This window comes from Diabrotica undecimpunctata, chromosome 3, assembly GCF_040954645.1.
Source record: "Diabrotica undecimpunctata isolate CICGRU chromosome 3, icDiaUnde3, whole genome shotgun sequence".
Classification (NCBI taxonomy): Eukaryota; Metazoa; Arthropoda; class Insecta; order Coleoptera; family Chrysomelidae; genus Diabrotica; species Diabrotica undecimpunctata.
Window position 1 is genome coordinate 146017227 of NC_092805.1, and position 18083 is coordinate 146035309.

The following is an 18083-nucleotide window of genomic DNA, read 5'->3' on the forward strand; positions in this document are numbered from 1 at the left end:
ATTTTCTGCGATGATTGAGGTATCGTCTGCAAATCTCATGTTATTAATGATGCTTCCTCCAATTCCTACACCTTCAGTTATTTTCCATAGTGGCTCCTGAAATATTAGTTGGGAGTACACATTAAATAATTGTGACGATACCACACATCCCTGCCTGACTCCTCTTTGAATTTCTACTTGGTCTGTGCCACTATCTTTCACCCTTACGACCGCTGTTTTATTGCAGTATAGATTTTTGATAAATTAATATTCTTGGGATCTAGGTGTATGTGTTTCTCTGTCAAACGCTTTTTGAAAATCTATATATCATATAACACTACAGCATTAAAATCATTCCTTTAAATTCGTAAACCACTATATTCTTTGTCTTCTCTTATTTCGCTTTCCTCGGATTTTGCCTTCCATAATAAGTTGCAGTAATAAGTAATTATGTCACATGTCCTAAGTACTCAAGTTTTCTTCTTTTGATAGTAGTCAATATTATTTTAGCTTTATTTCCTATTCGTCCAGTAACTTCTATGTTTGACATTCTTTAAGTCCATGGAGGATGAAAGACGAATAGGAGAATACACTTCTCTATTCTGGGCACAGATTTATGAAAATTTACAGTATGCAAAGGAAACTAACTTTTAAACAAAATCGAATCAATATATGCACGGATAATCAAGCGGACATGTAGCTCTCAGAAGTCCTAAGATGGACTGGCCTTTGGGTCACCAGAAAATACACGGCAATGAAGACGATCAGCTACAAACCCAGCAGAGTTACAAACCCAGCAGTTACAGATCTATAGTCAATACCTAAAAAATACTGTCTGTGACCAGAAAAAATTCTGAATCCGACACAATACCTCTTACTGGGAAAGTTTACCTTGTCAAGTACTTGGAAAATATATGTTGGATGACATTTGCGTTAATCGGGTTAAGGCCGATTTTTACTGAGCATGCGCCAGTTGAATACAATGGAACTGTTTTACATACCATACACATAACTACTAGGTGACAGGTATCATACACTTCTCTATGAAGTAATTCAAAAATCATATCATACCCATCCACTAAACCTGTATAAGCTGAGACAGGCTTTCAGAATTCTAGAATGGTTATTATGACCAAGTGACCAAATTATATACAATGAGCCAATTGGCTGCAGACTACCTAAACGACTGGCTACCGACGGCTTTAAAAAAAATATTTATAATCTATAACTACTTTATTAATCGCTACATCATTGAATTTAGATTAATCAAAAATAAAAAATACTGTGACAAAAATAAGGTAGATTTACTATAAAGAAGGAAAACTGATTAAACACTTTGATACATAGAGTCGTGGTAGTTACTTCCATAGTGCCATCAAATGAATATACTACACCACATTTCAGATTTATATTGACAAAAAAAATGGTTGCGAAAACTAAAGACAGTTTTGCGATAATAAAAAATTGTATGTGCCATATTTGTAAAAACAGCAACTAGCATAGGAAAGTTTTAAGGCGGCCATATTTTTCATTATTAATTGTATTGGAAATTTTAAACATGTTTAAAAATATTGTGGGCTTTTGCAGACACAGCGACCTTATATATTCGTTTTTAGCCGCCAAACCTGACAATTATTTGGACGATTGTGAAATACATTTTAGTTTCTTTATTTTAATTCGATCTAGTCCATCCTGTAGACCAGAATTCGTCTTTCGGGTTCATCTGATTAATTCGACTTGTCTTTTATATTCTCTCTCATAATCAAATTGAACAAGGGTTCTGGGTATATGATCAAAGCATTGTCATCGTTCCAATTTAATCAAGCAAATAAAGTTAAGAGAAAAGGATCAAATTAGAGTTTTCTTTCTTTCATTAGATAAGTCGGAAGAAGGAGAAATATAGGGAAGTAACTGTTTGCCCTTCATGTCGGCGACTTCCGTTAAAAAATTTTTGGTGGCTTATATCTGATATGCAAATTAGTCGAACAGAAGGAAATTTTAGCTTTGGTTAAAAAAATGAAAACATAAAAGTTTAATATATGTTACCGGGTGTTGCCTCCGTTTTATTAATATTGTTCAAATTAAATTATAATTTTCACAATTTTACTTTTGTTAGATGTCAATACGTATAAAATATGATGACAATCTATGGAATAATTTCAATATTTCAGAAACAGACGACTTAAAAAAATCTTAAAACACGTCAATTTCAATTTTAGTTATGTAAGTAAATTTTGTGAGATTTATATTACGTTTATCTACTAAAAAATAGCATTATTAATGTATATCGACTTATATGTAACAAAAGCTAGACATTTTGCAACGTTTTGAATAAAAGAATTTGTAATTTGTTATTAAAATTTTAATAAAACTTTCATTTTATTATAATAAAACTAGTTTTATGATAATACATTTGATCAAATATTTTATTTTAGCATTTTCTCATAACTTAATATACCGTTATCTATTTGGATATTTGTGAGTACCTATTATTGGACTATTTAACGACCTTCTAGTTGTTTTTGTGGTCTTGTTTTTTCATGTTCTTTCTTCCATAGCAATACGGTCATGTCTCTTTGAAATATTAATTAGAAATAAATAATAAAAATTACAATCGTTGCCTCTATATATTTCTCGTAACGTTTATACATCGAGAGGTACTACAAAATATTTACTTTGCAGGGATCGTGTACCAGTAAGAAATCCCCAAAACTCTCAGAAGATGAACTTAGAGCTATGGCTCAAGCTATATTTGAGGAAGAATCTGATGAAGATGTTGGTGGAGACCCAGATACTTCAGACGACGAGCTAATAGAAAAAACGGAGCACGACACTGAATCAGAAGTTGATCTGAATGACGAAAATCAATATACGATTGACTCGGACACAAACAGTAACATTGAAAACAGTTCAGATCTTGATGAAGACAATGATTATTTTATAGCAAAAGACAGAAAAACTAAATGGTATAAGAAATCTCTTCTTAGCAAATTTACTAAAACTCCTTCAAAAAATATTGTCAAGATATTTCCTGGGCCAACAGTTTGTGCGAGAGATGTTACTACGGAACTAAGTGCTTTTGAAAAACTCTTTACAAATGAAATCATAGAAAATATAGTTGAATGTACAAATTTGCAGATTGCAAAAATGCGATTAAATTATGAACGGCCAAGACGGGCTAAAGATACGACTAAACAGGAAATCATGGCATTATTAGGATTATTATTTCTTGCAGGGACTAAAAAACAAAATCATACACACTTCCTCGAATTGTGGACAAAAGATGGTACCGGCTCAGAAATCTTTCGAGCCTGTATGAGCGCAGATCGATTTTTATTTTTGCTTGCTGCTCTTAGGTTTGACATTAAAGATACTCGAAAGGACCGAAAATCAATTGACAAACTTGCTGCCATTCGCTTTACTCTTGATACGTTTATGAAAAACTGTAGCAGCAACTATTCCTTGGGAGAAGAAATGACTATCGATGAAATGTTGATACCTTTTAGAGGTAGATGCAACTTTGTACAATACATTCCAAGTAAAACTGCAAAGTATGGCTTAAAAGTGTTTGTGTTATGTGACGCGCAGACCTTTTATGTCACCAATTTTGAGGTGTATTGTGGTCAACAACCGGAAGGGCCCTACAAAAAATCTAACACACCAACGGATATTACCCATCGCCTGCTTCAACCTTGGAAAGGTAAAAACCGTAATTTAACATGCGACAATTGGTATACGAGTTATCCGTTGGCAATTGACCTTTTGAAGGAAAAGATAACGATGGTTGGCACACTTAAACGAAATAAAAGGGAACTACCTCCAGAGTTTTTACCAAGAAAAAACACACCAATTGGATCATCCACTTTTGGTTTTCAAAAAGAAGTTACCATTGTATCCTACACACAAAAAAAAATAAAGCTGTTATTCTCCTATCTACCATGCACAGTAATTCTACAGTAGATCCCAAAACAGGAAAACCAATGATAATTTTAGACTATAATTCACATAAAGGAGGCGTAGACACTGTAGATAAAATGTGCAGTACCTATTCGGTATCCCGAAGAACACGAAGATGGCCAATGGTATTGTTTTTTCAACTCCTGAATATTGCCGGAATTAACAGCCAGATCCTGTACAATGCTGCTAACCTCGACAATCCTCAAAAATATAGAATAGCTTTTCTAAAAGAATTATCATTGGCATTGATAAGACCTCATCTTTCTGAGAGGGCGGAAATACAGAGTTTACCTCTGGATTTTAAATATTCTTGAAGAAATACAAAAACGTACAAGACAACCACGATGAAGAACCACAAGCAAAAAAACGGGGGAGGTGCCATTGTTGTGGAAGGAGCAAAAATAGAGTTACAACAATATCTTGCAACAAATGTAATAGAATGGTTTGTAAAGAGCACTCTGATACAATTTGTGCAAATTGTAATTTAGTAGACGCAAACGAGGAAGAAAACGAAAGTGAATAGCACAAATATTCTCAAATATGTTCATTTGTGAATGATTATTTACTCCTAGTTTTTAGATTTATATACTAGTTTTATAATATTTTTAATGTTAAGCTAATATACAAGAATCTCAAGAAGGTTATTTTTAGAGAAAAAGAAGTGGTTGAGTTTTTGTTCTTATATTTGTTGCTAATCTTTATATTTTCGTTATGTATTATTTTTTATGTTAAGACATTCTCTTAAATATATGCCTACATTTATTATATACAATATATGTACTAAAAATACCTAGTTGTGGCTTTTATTTGCGTTTTTAGTCGGTGGTGTACAGAATACACCGCGCACGTAGTTATGACTAATGGAGGGGCGCCCGTAGTTAAAGGTTAAATACAAATCGAGGTCACTGGACACTTCATTTGTAAGATCTCCTAATCGTTTTTGCAACGAATATTTTTTTCTACAGGGTTAACAAAAACTGTTGGTATATTAATACAATTAACTTATTAATTTATTATTAACAATAATAAATATTCGGTAAAATCAAATCAAATTATTTAATTTATTAGTTGTGCAATCTCCGTTCTGATGAACTCCTTCAAACCTTCTACATTATTTGGTCGACATTGATACACTTTTCTCTTGAAATATTCCCATAAAAAAAGTCTAACTGAGTCAAATGTGGAGACCTTGGTGGTCATTCCATAGATCCCCTTCTACCTATCCACGTACTCGGAAAAATATTATTTAAGTATTTTCGTACCTCAACGACACTTTTCTATGTATTTGAAAAAAGTTGATCCAGCTATGGCATCATATAATCCTAAAAATATTCTAGATAACGAAGAACAGTTAAGTTTTCCTCAAAAAAAATATAGCCCTGTAATATGATTGTCTGTAATTCCGACCAAACATTTACCTTCTCAGGATATTGTGTCCTATGCTTTTAATCCAATGTGGATTTTTACTGGCCCAATATCTATATGTCTGACGGTTTACGTGACCGTTAAGTATCTTTTTTATGGAACTTTTTTTATGAAACTCTGATCCCTGATACATCATTCCATAATGGTTTCGCAGAATTCGATTCTTCTATTTAAGTCATCTGTTAACTGCTTCTGGACCAGATGTACTTTGTGAAGATGTCACTTCGTCTTTTTTAGCACTCTAAGAACAGTTTACTGGTATACATTATTATCGAGTGCCACCTGCCTCGAACTAGTATGGGAATTTTATTGAAACACCATTACAAAGTCCAGTTTCTTGGCTTCGGGTATTGATCTTCTACCACTTCTTTTGAAGTGGTAGAAGAGAGATCTTTAATATATCTCGTTTCTCGGATTTTTTTTAGTTTTTCTAATTATTGATGAGAAATCGGTCCGCGACAAGGGTATTTTGCATTAAATAAATTACGAAACTCTGCCTGAGTCCTCACTCTATCTCCACAATAAACCATGATTACAATCTTGATTCACTTTGTTTCTGCAAGTTTCATTCAACTCAATATCGGCAAAAAACCCAAACAGTAAAAATTTGACGTCTACTAGTTAACCGATTCATCTATCATTGAAAATAACGACCAGTGAATGGCAATACTGATTTAAATATTTTTGTGAAAATAACTTTGAATACTTCAGAGATACTACAATAATTAATTTCAGATTAGAATGTAGCATTCTTATTAATTAATGTATTTCTTTTTTTGGAACCAGCTAACGACACAACTTTCTTTTATCCACAGTGGCGGCCCTTATTGTAATTTAGTTCAGTAAAAAAAAGTAAAGTTCGTGTAGCCTTCTGGCTAAGGTCTAGTCTCTTACGGTTTTCAGGTCGCACAAGCGCCCCTAACATGACTTAACGACTACTTTCGTAGCCGGGACCGACGGCTTTACGTCCCCTCCGAAGAACGGTGATAGCTCAGTTAAATTAGAAATTGAAAAATTTGTCGGTGCCGGGATACGAACCCGGGCCCTCCAGCTTGTTAAGCCAGTAACATAGCCACTGAGCTACGGCTGCCACATTTAGTTCAGTGAATGACTACTTATTGTAACTCCACTTTACTTAACTAAGTATATAATTTTTGTTAACCCTGTATAACTAAATATTTGAATAATATATCGTTGCAAAATCGATTAGGAGACCTTTTTTATAAGGTGTCTTGTGATCTCGGTTTGTATTTAAAAAATATTGTCGATTACGTTATTACTCCAACACTGATCACGTAATGGTTAACACATATATAGCAATTCATGGCCATTCAAAAATAAAGATGTGTTTTAAGATTTTGTTAAAAATCGCCTGTTTCTAAAATAGTGAATTTATTCCATAGATTTGACTCATACTATATGTAAAAAAGTAGCGACAAGCCTGTGACTAAGTGGGTCATGACAAATACCCCGCTACAGACCTTGGTTTGTGTCGTTATGAGTCTCTGAGTCTCAAAACTTGTGAAAAATGAAAATGCAACACTTTTTGTTGTATTTGATTGATTTTAATTCACTAGAGCAATTTTAATTTACTTTCACCTAACAAATCCCGTTTTAAAAGTTTTAGCATCTTAATAAGCACCACAGGTAAAATGTTAACTAACAAATCTTTATTGGGACTTGTTAAAATCAGCGATTCAGTTATACACTATGTTACAATATATATTACTTACATGCACGAGAAAATAGAGACAATTTATTTTTTTAAATGCGAAATGTGTTTAAATGTAATTGTATGTGCATTCTTAAGTGCAGTTGAAGAGTGAATAAATCAATCTATAATTCTTTATAAACTCCAGCAAATAAATAATAAAATGAGTCACTTTTAAAATCAGAGCATGAAAATATGTATTTAAAATTTGTTAGTCCTCAAGCACCAAAATTTTTATTTTGTTGGGCTGATTCCTGTTCTGTATCATGCAAGTAAAATGTTTACTTTGTATTCCAGTTCTTCTTTTGACAGACTTTTTAATGCTTTATTGACGCTTATAAAATCAAAGTATTTGCTTCATTGTGTAGTTGCGGCAGTCTACTGATTCAGCTGTTGATTCGTCTGTTGTATCTTTATTTTGCTGTGTAAACACATTTCATTATAATTTCATAGAATTAATTGCGGGAAGTATTGTATTTGTAATAATATGATTCATAACTTCTTCCAAATAAACACGTTTTGGCATATTTTCAAAAGACAATATGTACATACAAACCAAACAAGTATCTGCGGTTGCTAGCACTGTTTCTATTGACAAACTAAATAGTTGAATACCGTTCTGAAATGAAAAGAACATAGGTAGTAATATGAGTATTTTACATCTTTAGGTATAAAGTCGACTTCCCCACATCCACTTAGTCTACACATTATAATTGTGGATGAAATCTTATTTTATAAGCCAGATCTAACCTATTTTTTTTTAAAGCAAAAATTTAATATTCATTGGTACAGTGTAAAATAACCCGCAAGGAAACATAATTTTTTACGCGCCGCTGATGATCAAATTTAAAATTTCCGAGATTGCATGATGTACACGTGAGTTAGGCTATTTTTGACCACTTACGGCGCATTATTTGTGATTTATAGTTTTATTTAATATTTTCCAGACAATACATACCTTTTTACAAAGAGGGTCTATCTTTTGATTCTAATTATCAAGACGTCTGTCTAGACATCATAACCATCTACGCATATACACTTTCAGCGCATACGCACGGCATTCATTTTTTAATGGATTTTACGTAAACCTAATTTGAATTTTGACGATTTCAGATCATGGTTTTTTTAGAATGCCACAAAGAATAGCATACCAAATTCTTCATAACTTTGGAGATAAGACACAGCTTGTTTTAACTTTCTTAAGACCTTTAATTTGAATTAAGTTCGATTTAGAATTTCTCATTGTGCATTTTTGTTTTTATTTACTTTATTTTGGGGTTATCATCTCTCTTAAAAAAATGCTCAACCAAAGATATTAATTCACTTACTCGAGTGATTGCTATAAACAAAAACCTTAAATTTTTAATAATTTTGTATGAGATTTTATTGACTTACTGTATATTTATGTATTGTAATTTTTTGACTTAACGTGTACGCTTCTTTATTTCAGAGTGTTATTAAAGAAATGAACCGACTGGGTATGATCGTCGATCTTTCTCATGTATCAGTAAACACGATGCGAGATGCTTTGGAAGTTTCTAAAGCACCTGTCATCTTCAGTCACTCTTCGGCTCATGCGCTTTGCAACTCGACTCGAAACGTGCCGGATGATACGTTGAGGAAGTTAGCGATGAACAAAGGGGTTATTATGGTCAATTTCTATTCGCTGTTTTTGACCTGTAAGGAAGTATCTACTATCGCAGATGCTGTAGGTGAGTAATATGGATTAGCAAATAGTTTTATAATAAAATACGTCTTTAATGATGACAATAATATTCTTTTGTGAACCAAATTCGTCTGTTTTTGCTTTATTTTAGTTATTTTAGTTATTTTTTTAGTATTAGTAACACATTAGGTATATTAATTTCCATTAAAATTCTTTTACTTTAACTTAAAACTATATTGAAAAAAAAAACAGTTTTAGAGATAAACTTAGTGAAAAATTAATATGGCTCTTCTCAAAGCCTTGTTATTCGCGATGTATTTTTATATGTGGTGAATTATTAAGTACAATTTGAGTCAGATTTGACAGTTGCCCAGGCTTTTTTCAGATTTCAGGAACTTATAAAAAAAACCCACACCAAATACTGCTTGATCCATAGCGAGCAATAGCGAGCGAACACGTCTGCAAAATTGTTTTTTAGTTTCTCTATGCATTTACTTGCAAATTTGACTAAATTATAGACTTTCAAAGTATCTAATCTGTGTCTGCAAATAACTTGAAAGTGGTGTTTTCTTGTGGAAGATCTGGAGGACTATAAAAGCTGTCAACACTTTCCCATACTTTAAAAATCCAGTTTTAAATTCCCTAACCTTTACTCGGAACTCTGGAGACATGTCTTCATATTTTTCAATTTCACATAGTCTGCGTACAATGTTTACATAGAGTGATAACTCTCTGATTTCTGGTCCTCAAAGATAGAACTATGTGATAGTTGCATTTCATTTTGCTTGGGTCACGACCGATATATTTTGGCTACTAACAAATCTTAACCTAAGCGATAATACTAGAGAACCCAGAAGGGGGAGTGCTAATTATATGACAAACTCTAAAAAATACGTCCAATGCTTGATGAATTACCAAATTCATATGTCTTATTTACCCAGCAAAAAGCAATCCATAGATAAATCTATGGTAAAATTCAAAAGGAAAAGTAATTTCCGACAATACAGGCCTAAAAAACCAATAAAAAGAGGCTATAAGATGTAAGTTAAGTTCCAGCAAATAAAAAAGGATACATATTAAAGTTTATATCTACACTGGAAAAATTAACAGCTTGAAGGCAGAGAAGAACCTAGGTCAAAGGGTAGTGAAAGACTTGACCAGAGATCTAGTAGATAAACATCATGAAGTGTACATCTTTTGATAAGTTTTTTAATAGTGTAAATCTTCAGAGTGAACTATATAACGATCAAACATATGCATGTGGGACTTATAGATCTGATAGAAAATATACTTCTTTGCTTCTCTCAAAAAAGGACCAAAAGAGGACGGAAAATCTTAAGTAAAGAATAAGCTATAAAGGATTATAAGCCTTGAATAAAAGCCAGTTTTATTTTTGACCAATTTTCACAATCCAACCGATGAGGACGTTATAAAAAGAATACAAAAATATTGCAAAACAGTAGTTAAAGTGTATTATAAACATATCGGCTCTATTATGTGACAAATTGAGTATACAAAATAATGAACCAATCGAATATGCTCAAAAAATGCTATGAGCTTGATCGGAGGAAAATGGTGACACCGCATTTTTTTTTGGCATTTCGTCAATTTGGCGGTGTTGAATGCAACAGGTTTGATTGGTACTAATGCTAACGTATCACAAGAAAATATAGAATAGAATAGAAATATGCTTTGTCACTGAAAATTGTACAATTTTATGGACAAAGCTTACAAAAATTTAAAAAAATTAACAATAACAATTAAAATTTACTAAAATTTCATAAATCGTCAATATCAGAGAATCACAAAATAACAGATAATAAAATAAAATATACAATCCATTGCAAAATTTAACTAAATTGCAAATTGCATAATAAAACCTTACGAACTATCGGTAAGATAGTTTCGAAACAAACGATTTTTCTATCAGATGTCGCTATTGCATCCATAACGAAGCCATGTTATTGTTGCTTCCTTATAAGACAGAGAAGATTATTTTTCACGTTAAGAACGGCTATGAATAACTATTCTGATGAGACTTATTAAGTCGAAATACGTATCAATAGATACATAGACGCTTTGAACGTGAAATCAAATCTTTTCTATCTTTTTCATTTCACCTTACGAACTAGTTTACGAATAAGTTTAAGTTGCTGCATGTGATACCCAAATATATATAGAAATACTTGAGTTGCTTGTACCTAAACATACTGTAATTTCTTAGTTATTCGTTAAAAAACTCTTCCACCGAATAATATGGTCTTTCAGATAGATAGGCTTTTGTTAATTTACGGAACTTAAGGAAAGAAGTTGTAGATTTAAGTTGCACAGGGAGATGGTTGTATAATTTTTTTGCTGAATATAATATAGAGTTTTGCTTTATTAACTCAGTGGACGGGATCGGTAAATACACATCAAAGCTTGAATTCTTGAATTTGTAGTGGAGTAGTCATGATTAAATCTTGGTGGAAAAACATGTAGGTGTTTACGAATTAAGCAAACAGTTTCTAGAATATATAATGAGGGAAGAGTTTAAATCACGTGATTATTGAAGTAGCTTCTGCAATGTGTTATTCTACTAAGGCCAAAAAGTTACCGTATTACCCTTTTTTGTAATTTAAAAATCGGATTGGGCAGCTATACTAGAACCCCAAAAAGGAAGGCCACCTCGAAGATGAGACTCGAACAGATCTTATTGCATAGCTGGCTGAGGCTAGTTTCTTGCTTAACAAATCGACATGAAGGGACCATTTAAGGTAGCTGTCTATAAAAATACTAAGGAATTTTACAGAATCAACGATAACGATCTGGCTATTATTAAGAAGCAACGGTTGAAGAGCTCCTGTATAGGATAATGGATAATGCTACTTTCTTATCGACGTTAAACGAGAGTAAATTAGAGTCGGACCAGGTTTTTATTTGTAGTAGATCGAAAGTCATAATTCCATGAAGAGTTTCAATATTAGAGTTCCTCCAAGTAATACTGGTATCATCATCAAAAACATAAATTTTTTCATCGATTTTTAAGTTAGTAATGTCATTTATAAAGATAAGGAAAAGTAGAGTACCCAGTACTTATCCTTGTGGTACTCCACATACAATGCTTTTGTCGTGATTTACACAATCAAAATCTTTGGCATAGTCACAGAAAACTGTGGCAGTATAAAGATTATTATTTAGTGCGTGATAAACCTTATGTAGTAAAGACAGCATAGCATCGCTGATACATTTATTAGATAAAAAGCCGAACTGACTTTGTGATAAAATATTATTTTCAACGGAAATAAGTCAGGCTTTGATAAGTCTCAATGATTTTGGATAGAACCGGTAGTAAGGCAATAGGTCTATAGTTGCAGACATTAAATTTTTCACTAACCCATTGAAAAGGAATGATAATGGTTGTCTGTAGGCGCTCTGAAAATATACCTTTTTCAGAAGAATCGGTAATTAGTGAGACCAGGACTTTCAACACATTTTTTGCTAGATTTAAGAAAATTTTTATGGATAGTCCATTAGTACTACATGAAGATTTGCTTTTGATACTACTGATTGTGTGTATCAGTTCAGATTTATCAACTGATCTTATAAAGAATTATTTCGAGAGCTTTTTTGAATTGGGGAGATAGGAAATAGAATCTTTTTGTGGCAAAATAGTGGATTTTATATTAACGAAGTATTAATTTAGATTTTCAGGGTTTGGAAGAGAAAATGTTTGAGCTGTGTTAGTTATTAAGCATTTTAAGAGCTTCCCAGACGATTCTGATAGTGGATTTTTTTAGCTGTTTTGATCAGTTTTAGATAGGCTATTATGTACTTGGATATATATTCAGTGACAAAGACGTTGGTAGTAAATTTCTTAATGTGCAGTAATAAACACATATTCTTGGCTGTGGCACATATTCTGGTGATGTTTTGACTTAATTGTAAGTAAAGGAAATGCCTTATTGAAAATATAGACAAGGCTATCTAAAAAATCACTGAAACTATAGTCCACGTCCACAGAGGGAAAATGCCACCATTATATCATAAATTAAACTTCGGAAAATCCGTTTAAAATATAGGTATCTATTGAAATAAGAACCGACAAAGCTGCTCATTTGCCAACATATGACACAAAAGTTAGATGTGCAAGTTGTAGTACCAAGAAAGGCACTGTTGGCACTGTACTACTTGTACAGTTGAATTGTGTTTATTAGACAAACGGAACTGTTTTATACCGTTTCATTCAAAATAATGTTTCATCTAAATGGTCTAGTGGTTACGCTGTGGTACCACCAATTTTGTTGTTACATTTGAAAAAAAAAATAAAGCAAAAAATGTTTTCTGGTAAATGGAAAAATGGAAAATATTATCAACAATATATTCAATATATGACTGTCCTCTAATATTAAATAAACAATCCTAGAAAAGTAAAGAAGCGCCTGGACAGACGGTTTTCAGATTACCACAACTGTATTCTGCCCTATTAAGAAAGAACCCCGTATCTTCACTATAGCGAGTTTTGAGAAAAACGCGATTAAAGATTTTTGTTTAATCCCTTGTGCTTTTGCTACAATAATAACACAAAATCATTTAGGGTAGAGTGTGTAGCATCGTAGTTCACTTAAAAAAAAAATTGCAAAATTACCATATGGACATTAGTTATGCGACATACGGGCTAACAAAGCAAAGAATCATGTCAAGTTTACTTAGCTAAAACCTCGTATTATCCAAATTTGTCTTAATCTTGGTTTTAACTATGTAATTATTATAAAATTTATATAACTGCCTCGAAAGACAAAACATTTAAATATTTTAATATTTTTTTATGAACACTTGTTGAATAAAACATAAGTATTTACGAAAAACGTTTATTTAAAAATACAAAATGAAAATTATTATTAATCGGAAGTTGGTTATTCTTCCCAAAATTGATGGCGGTTCGCCGGTATAATTTGACCTAAGTTTTTTAATAATTGTTCTTTTCTCTTCTTAGCAATTCCAGAAGGTTTCGTCACAGGTAGGGGGATTTATCCCAGATTTTAACACTCTGGTCAGCAAAAAGTCCATCTCTATCAACTCCTTGCTAACGTCAATCTTAACGTATAAGATTGACGTTAAGATAACGTATAACCACCACACAATTCAAATTACACGTTTTAACGGCCTCAACGAAATCATGATAATTATAAACTTTCTTCTTTTTCTTTAACGATAGTTCCACTTGGTGGTGGAAACTATTAGCGGTGTTGCTCTATTCCTTAGAAAATACCTCATTTTTGGCGTTTACGGGGAAACTATTTTCTTTCATAAAATATTTAGAAATGTAAAATACGGGTTTTTTTCTATGTGAATATGTTATATAAATCATAATTATTCATATGGTGCAAATATCCCAATTTTTCAAATTTTGGAAATACGGGGTTCTTTCTTAGTAGGGCAGTATTGTAGCTACTATGACTGGATCCGTTAAGCGTTTGTAGCATTAGCCAAACAGAAAAAAATCCTTCTATGATATCACCTAACTGTATGATACACAGACAAGCGTTACTACATTTCTTCCTGGAAAGGTGAACAAAGCTCTCAACTTTTACTCATTTTAGCGTTTAATAACATCAGAAGAGTTTTTTGAGTACAAGGCCATTTACCGCTTTTTATAATGATATGACTTCGGTTTATTCATCTTTGTTCCAAACATAACTTAATGGATTTTTGGAGGAAAGCATGGTCGATAGTTTGAGCTAACAGATAAAGTTTGTTTTAAAGAGTATATAAAACGGTACTACGCGATTATTTTTTAAATGATACAGATTTGATTGCATGTTAAGTAAAATATTTTATTTATACAACCACTGAAAGGAAGACTTGGTGGTCTTAATAAATGTTACGATTACATGCCTTTACAAAAGGGCTTCTTTGAGAAAAATGTGAGACATACTACTAAAACACGTTGGAACAGATCATCGCCGCGCACTTACTACTATAAAACTTAGAATGAAACAACTGGTCAAGAAAATAGAAGCACATTGTTTAATTAAATACTATGTGTTTTAAACTTTGTGTTATTTATCTCAAAAAAAAGTTATAGGTAAGACAAACAAGCAGGGGCCTGGTTGGATAGGAAACAAATCGAGGGATCGTCATTGACAAAAAGTAGGTAACCCACAGTGTATAAGAAGAAAGTAAAAAAAATTCTAAAAATACAACAAAGATAAAGGGATCAGACAAACTGTTCTAAAAGACAATCTCTTATCTATCTATCTATCTATATAAGGATTTTTACAGCTGGCGCCGCCTTCCTTCTTTTAGCCAACGTCTCCAGTCCTTTCTGTTCTGCCATTCTCCATCTCTAAGGTCTCGTCTTTCCATGGCCTCGTCCCTCCATGATCTCCGGGGTCTACCTCTTTCCCTCCTTCCTATTGGGCTCCAATCCGAAATCTTTGCTATCCACCTTGTATGATATGATCTCTTATATTGGAGCCAAATAAAAATTTTAAATAGAAACGCATATGTTTTTTTACTTCAACGTGATATTTGTTAAGGTTTGGAGGGAGTCCTTTCCATTCCGTAATGATACGCAGCCATATCATTTATCTCTTCCAGGACAGCATTTTCCTTCGCAGCGCCTGAACAGAAGCACGAATCTAAAATAAGTCCTGCAGTAGAAATCTGAAAAAAATAATCAATTCACAAAAATCCAGAGTGTGCTGAAAGGAAGGAATTGAAAAAGAGGTCGAAGAACGGCTTATAAAATATATGATCGAGGATATAATATTGAGGAATGTTGAACACTGATATAGAACACTAAATTAAATTATTAGATATGTACTTATTTAGAATATTTTTGTCTGAATACAAAAGTAATCACATATTAAAATATAAAAATATGGATTATAAGTTAAAACACGATGTAAATTACCATAATGCTTCATACTTTTATTATTATAGTCGTGTATATCATTTTACATGCCGAGATATCTTTTGCAGTAAATATCAACATTGTTTATTTCACGTACAGCAATAATTTTAGTCCTGTACGAAAACATCTCCACCTAGAGTCAGGAAAACAACATTAAAGTATGAAATATCTAGGTCGTTTTTATTTCACTTACAGACATTTTTCCAAATTTCTTATTCAGTACTATATTAATTTTTAAATTCTACTGGCTGCATTCCAAGGACATTAATTTCGTTTTGCATCGGTAGAAGGAAGGTAGAAAAGTGGGAAAAGTTTCGCAATAAAAACCGAAAATTAAAGTTTTCTCTTTAAGTGAAGAAAGCTAAAAAATGTTTAATTTAAAATGTTAAAAAGTAGTTGAAATGCACCGCAAAGACACAAAAAGTATTTTCCTCATGAATAATGTTTTCCAGACAATTATCTGGCAATAAATGTATTTTGTAAAAGTATGGTGCAGTATGGTATCTTATGATTTCTTTTTTTAAACATTTATTGACGAATAAACATGTATAAACTAAGAAGAAATTCCAGTAGACTAAAAGGGAAGTTATTTAACGGTTTAGTCCAGGAAAGATAATAGAAATGAATACGATAACTATCTAAAAATTGCAGTCATCAATACATTAAGTCCAGTATATGGAAATATACTAAAAACTAAAATAGGAAACGAATACAAGAATAACAAAGCAGAAGAACAAGTTTCAGAAATGGAAGATCAACAGCAGATCAACTAATACTTAAAGTAATTAGAATAATCGAGAAATACCTAGCATTACCAAGAAGTGTATTTTCTGTTGATAATAAAAAAAAACATTAGCCACTGCTTTGGCGACATATTTATTTGGCGATTACTGTAGTATCTTTAGATTCTATTCATATTTATTACACAAATATTAAAACGTTTACGATTACTTGCACTACATTTTTTTTTTCATTTTTCACTTAATTAAATCGAAGTGCTTCTTACTCTTTAATCATCTAACCAGTTAACCGCGTTGTCAATGAGCTGGATGAACTTAACATTTGCGTATTGAAGAGATTGTTGTTCTTGATTCTTGGCAAATTTTTCAATGGTCTCGTTGTCTCGCCAAACAGTATTAATTTATATGTTCCTATAAGGGGGGTCATAGTTCTTGTAGTACCAGAAGCGTTAACAATGCTTCTTAGCACGTTATTTATGTGGACTTTCTCTTCGTCGTCTACCTTTGTAAGGTCTCCAATGTTATAATGTGGCATTCTAACGTTGGTCTTTTTGTCTAGCAGTGTGACCTGCGAAACTCCATTTGAGTTTGGCAATTTTTGTTGTGATATCCTCAACTTTTGTTTTTGATATTAGCCAGTTGTTCCTCTTTTTATCTGACAGTCGTATACCTAACATTGCTCTTTTTATTTCCCTTTCTGTTGTGGCTAGTTTATATATTTGCCTAGATTAGGGTTCAGATTTGACATCCATATGCCATGATAGGAAGGATGCATTGGTTGAACACTTTGCTCCTCAAGTATTGGAGTTTTCCACTAGGTAGATATACTCCTGAACTTGTTCTATCTCACTGCTATTTATTTATTTACGGCAATTCTGGAACATGCTTTTAAAAACTTGAGTGGGGCCAAAATAATCAATGTCGATGGTGAAATGCTCTATCATCTACGATTTGCGGACCACATTGTTCTGAGAACAGATAACTTAAAATAGATTGGAACTGTGTATACTGAGTTAAAAGTCGCCTTTTTTGAAGTTGGTTTGAACATAAATTTGGAAAGACACAATACAGGACAAATCTGGTCTAAGCTAAAATTCAAAAGTCGACTGCAACGAAATAGGATTAGTTCATAAATATAAATACTTCCTCTTTTTCTTCTTCTTCTTCCTCTTTATACGCAATTCTGCTTGTTTATTGACAGATTAATACCTCTCTATGGAAGGTTGCTACTTTATTTTTTGCGTGATCGTCCGATACTTCTGCCGATTGGTGACTTATCTCTTCACCAGTTATTGCATTCTTTTTTCTATTTTGTGTTTATTCATTTAAACACTGTACGTTACATTTTCTTGTAATATCTTTACTTCTCTTTCGATCTCTCAGCGTATTTCCTGTAATTCTTCTCAGTACTCTCATCTCTGCCGTTCCCAGTAATCTTGGTGTGTCGGGTCTTCTTTCTGAGGTATATGTCATTATTGGTGTTACACTGGCTCTATAAATTCTTGACTTCATCTCAGTGTTAATTTGTCTGTTTCGCATTATAGCGTTATTAGGGTATATCCTGCCAGTATATGTGCTTGTTGTACTTGATCTACCACTTTTTTGTCCAGGTCTCCATAACTGGACAGTGTCATTCCAAGGTATTTTATTTCTATTACTTGTTTAATACTGATGCCATCAATTTCTATTTTACATGTAATTTAATGA

General features: G+C 32.5%; 1 protein-coding gene across 1 annotated transcript in view; it reads left to right on the plus strand.

Annotated features, from left to right (window-relative positions):
• The window catches only part of LOC140436080 (uncharacterized), a 1443853-nt gene that overhangs the window by 1381178 nt on the left and 44592 nt on the right, over positions 1-18083 (plus strand). Inside the window, exon 12 of the mRNA XM_072524787.1 lies at positions 8523-8784. Coding sequence (XP_072380888.1) covers positions 8523-8784 — 262 coding nt within the window. The remainder of the gene's footprint in view (positions 1-8522; positions 8785-18083) is intronic.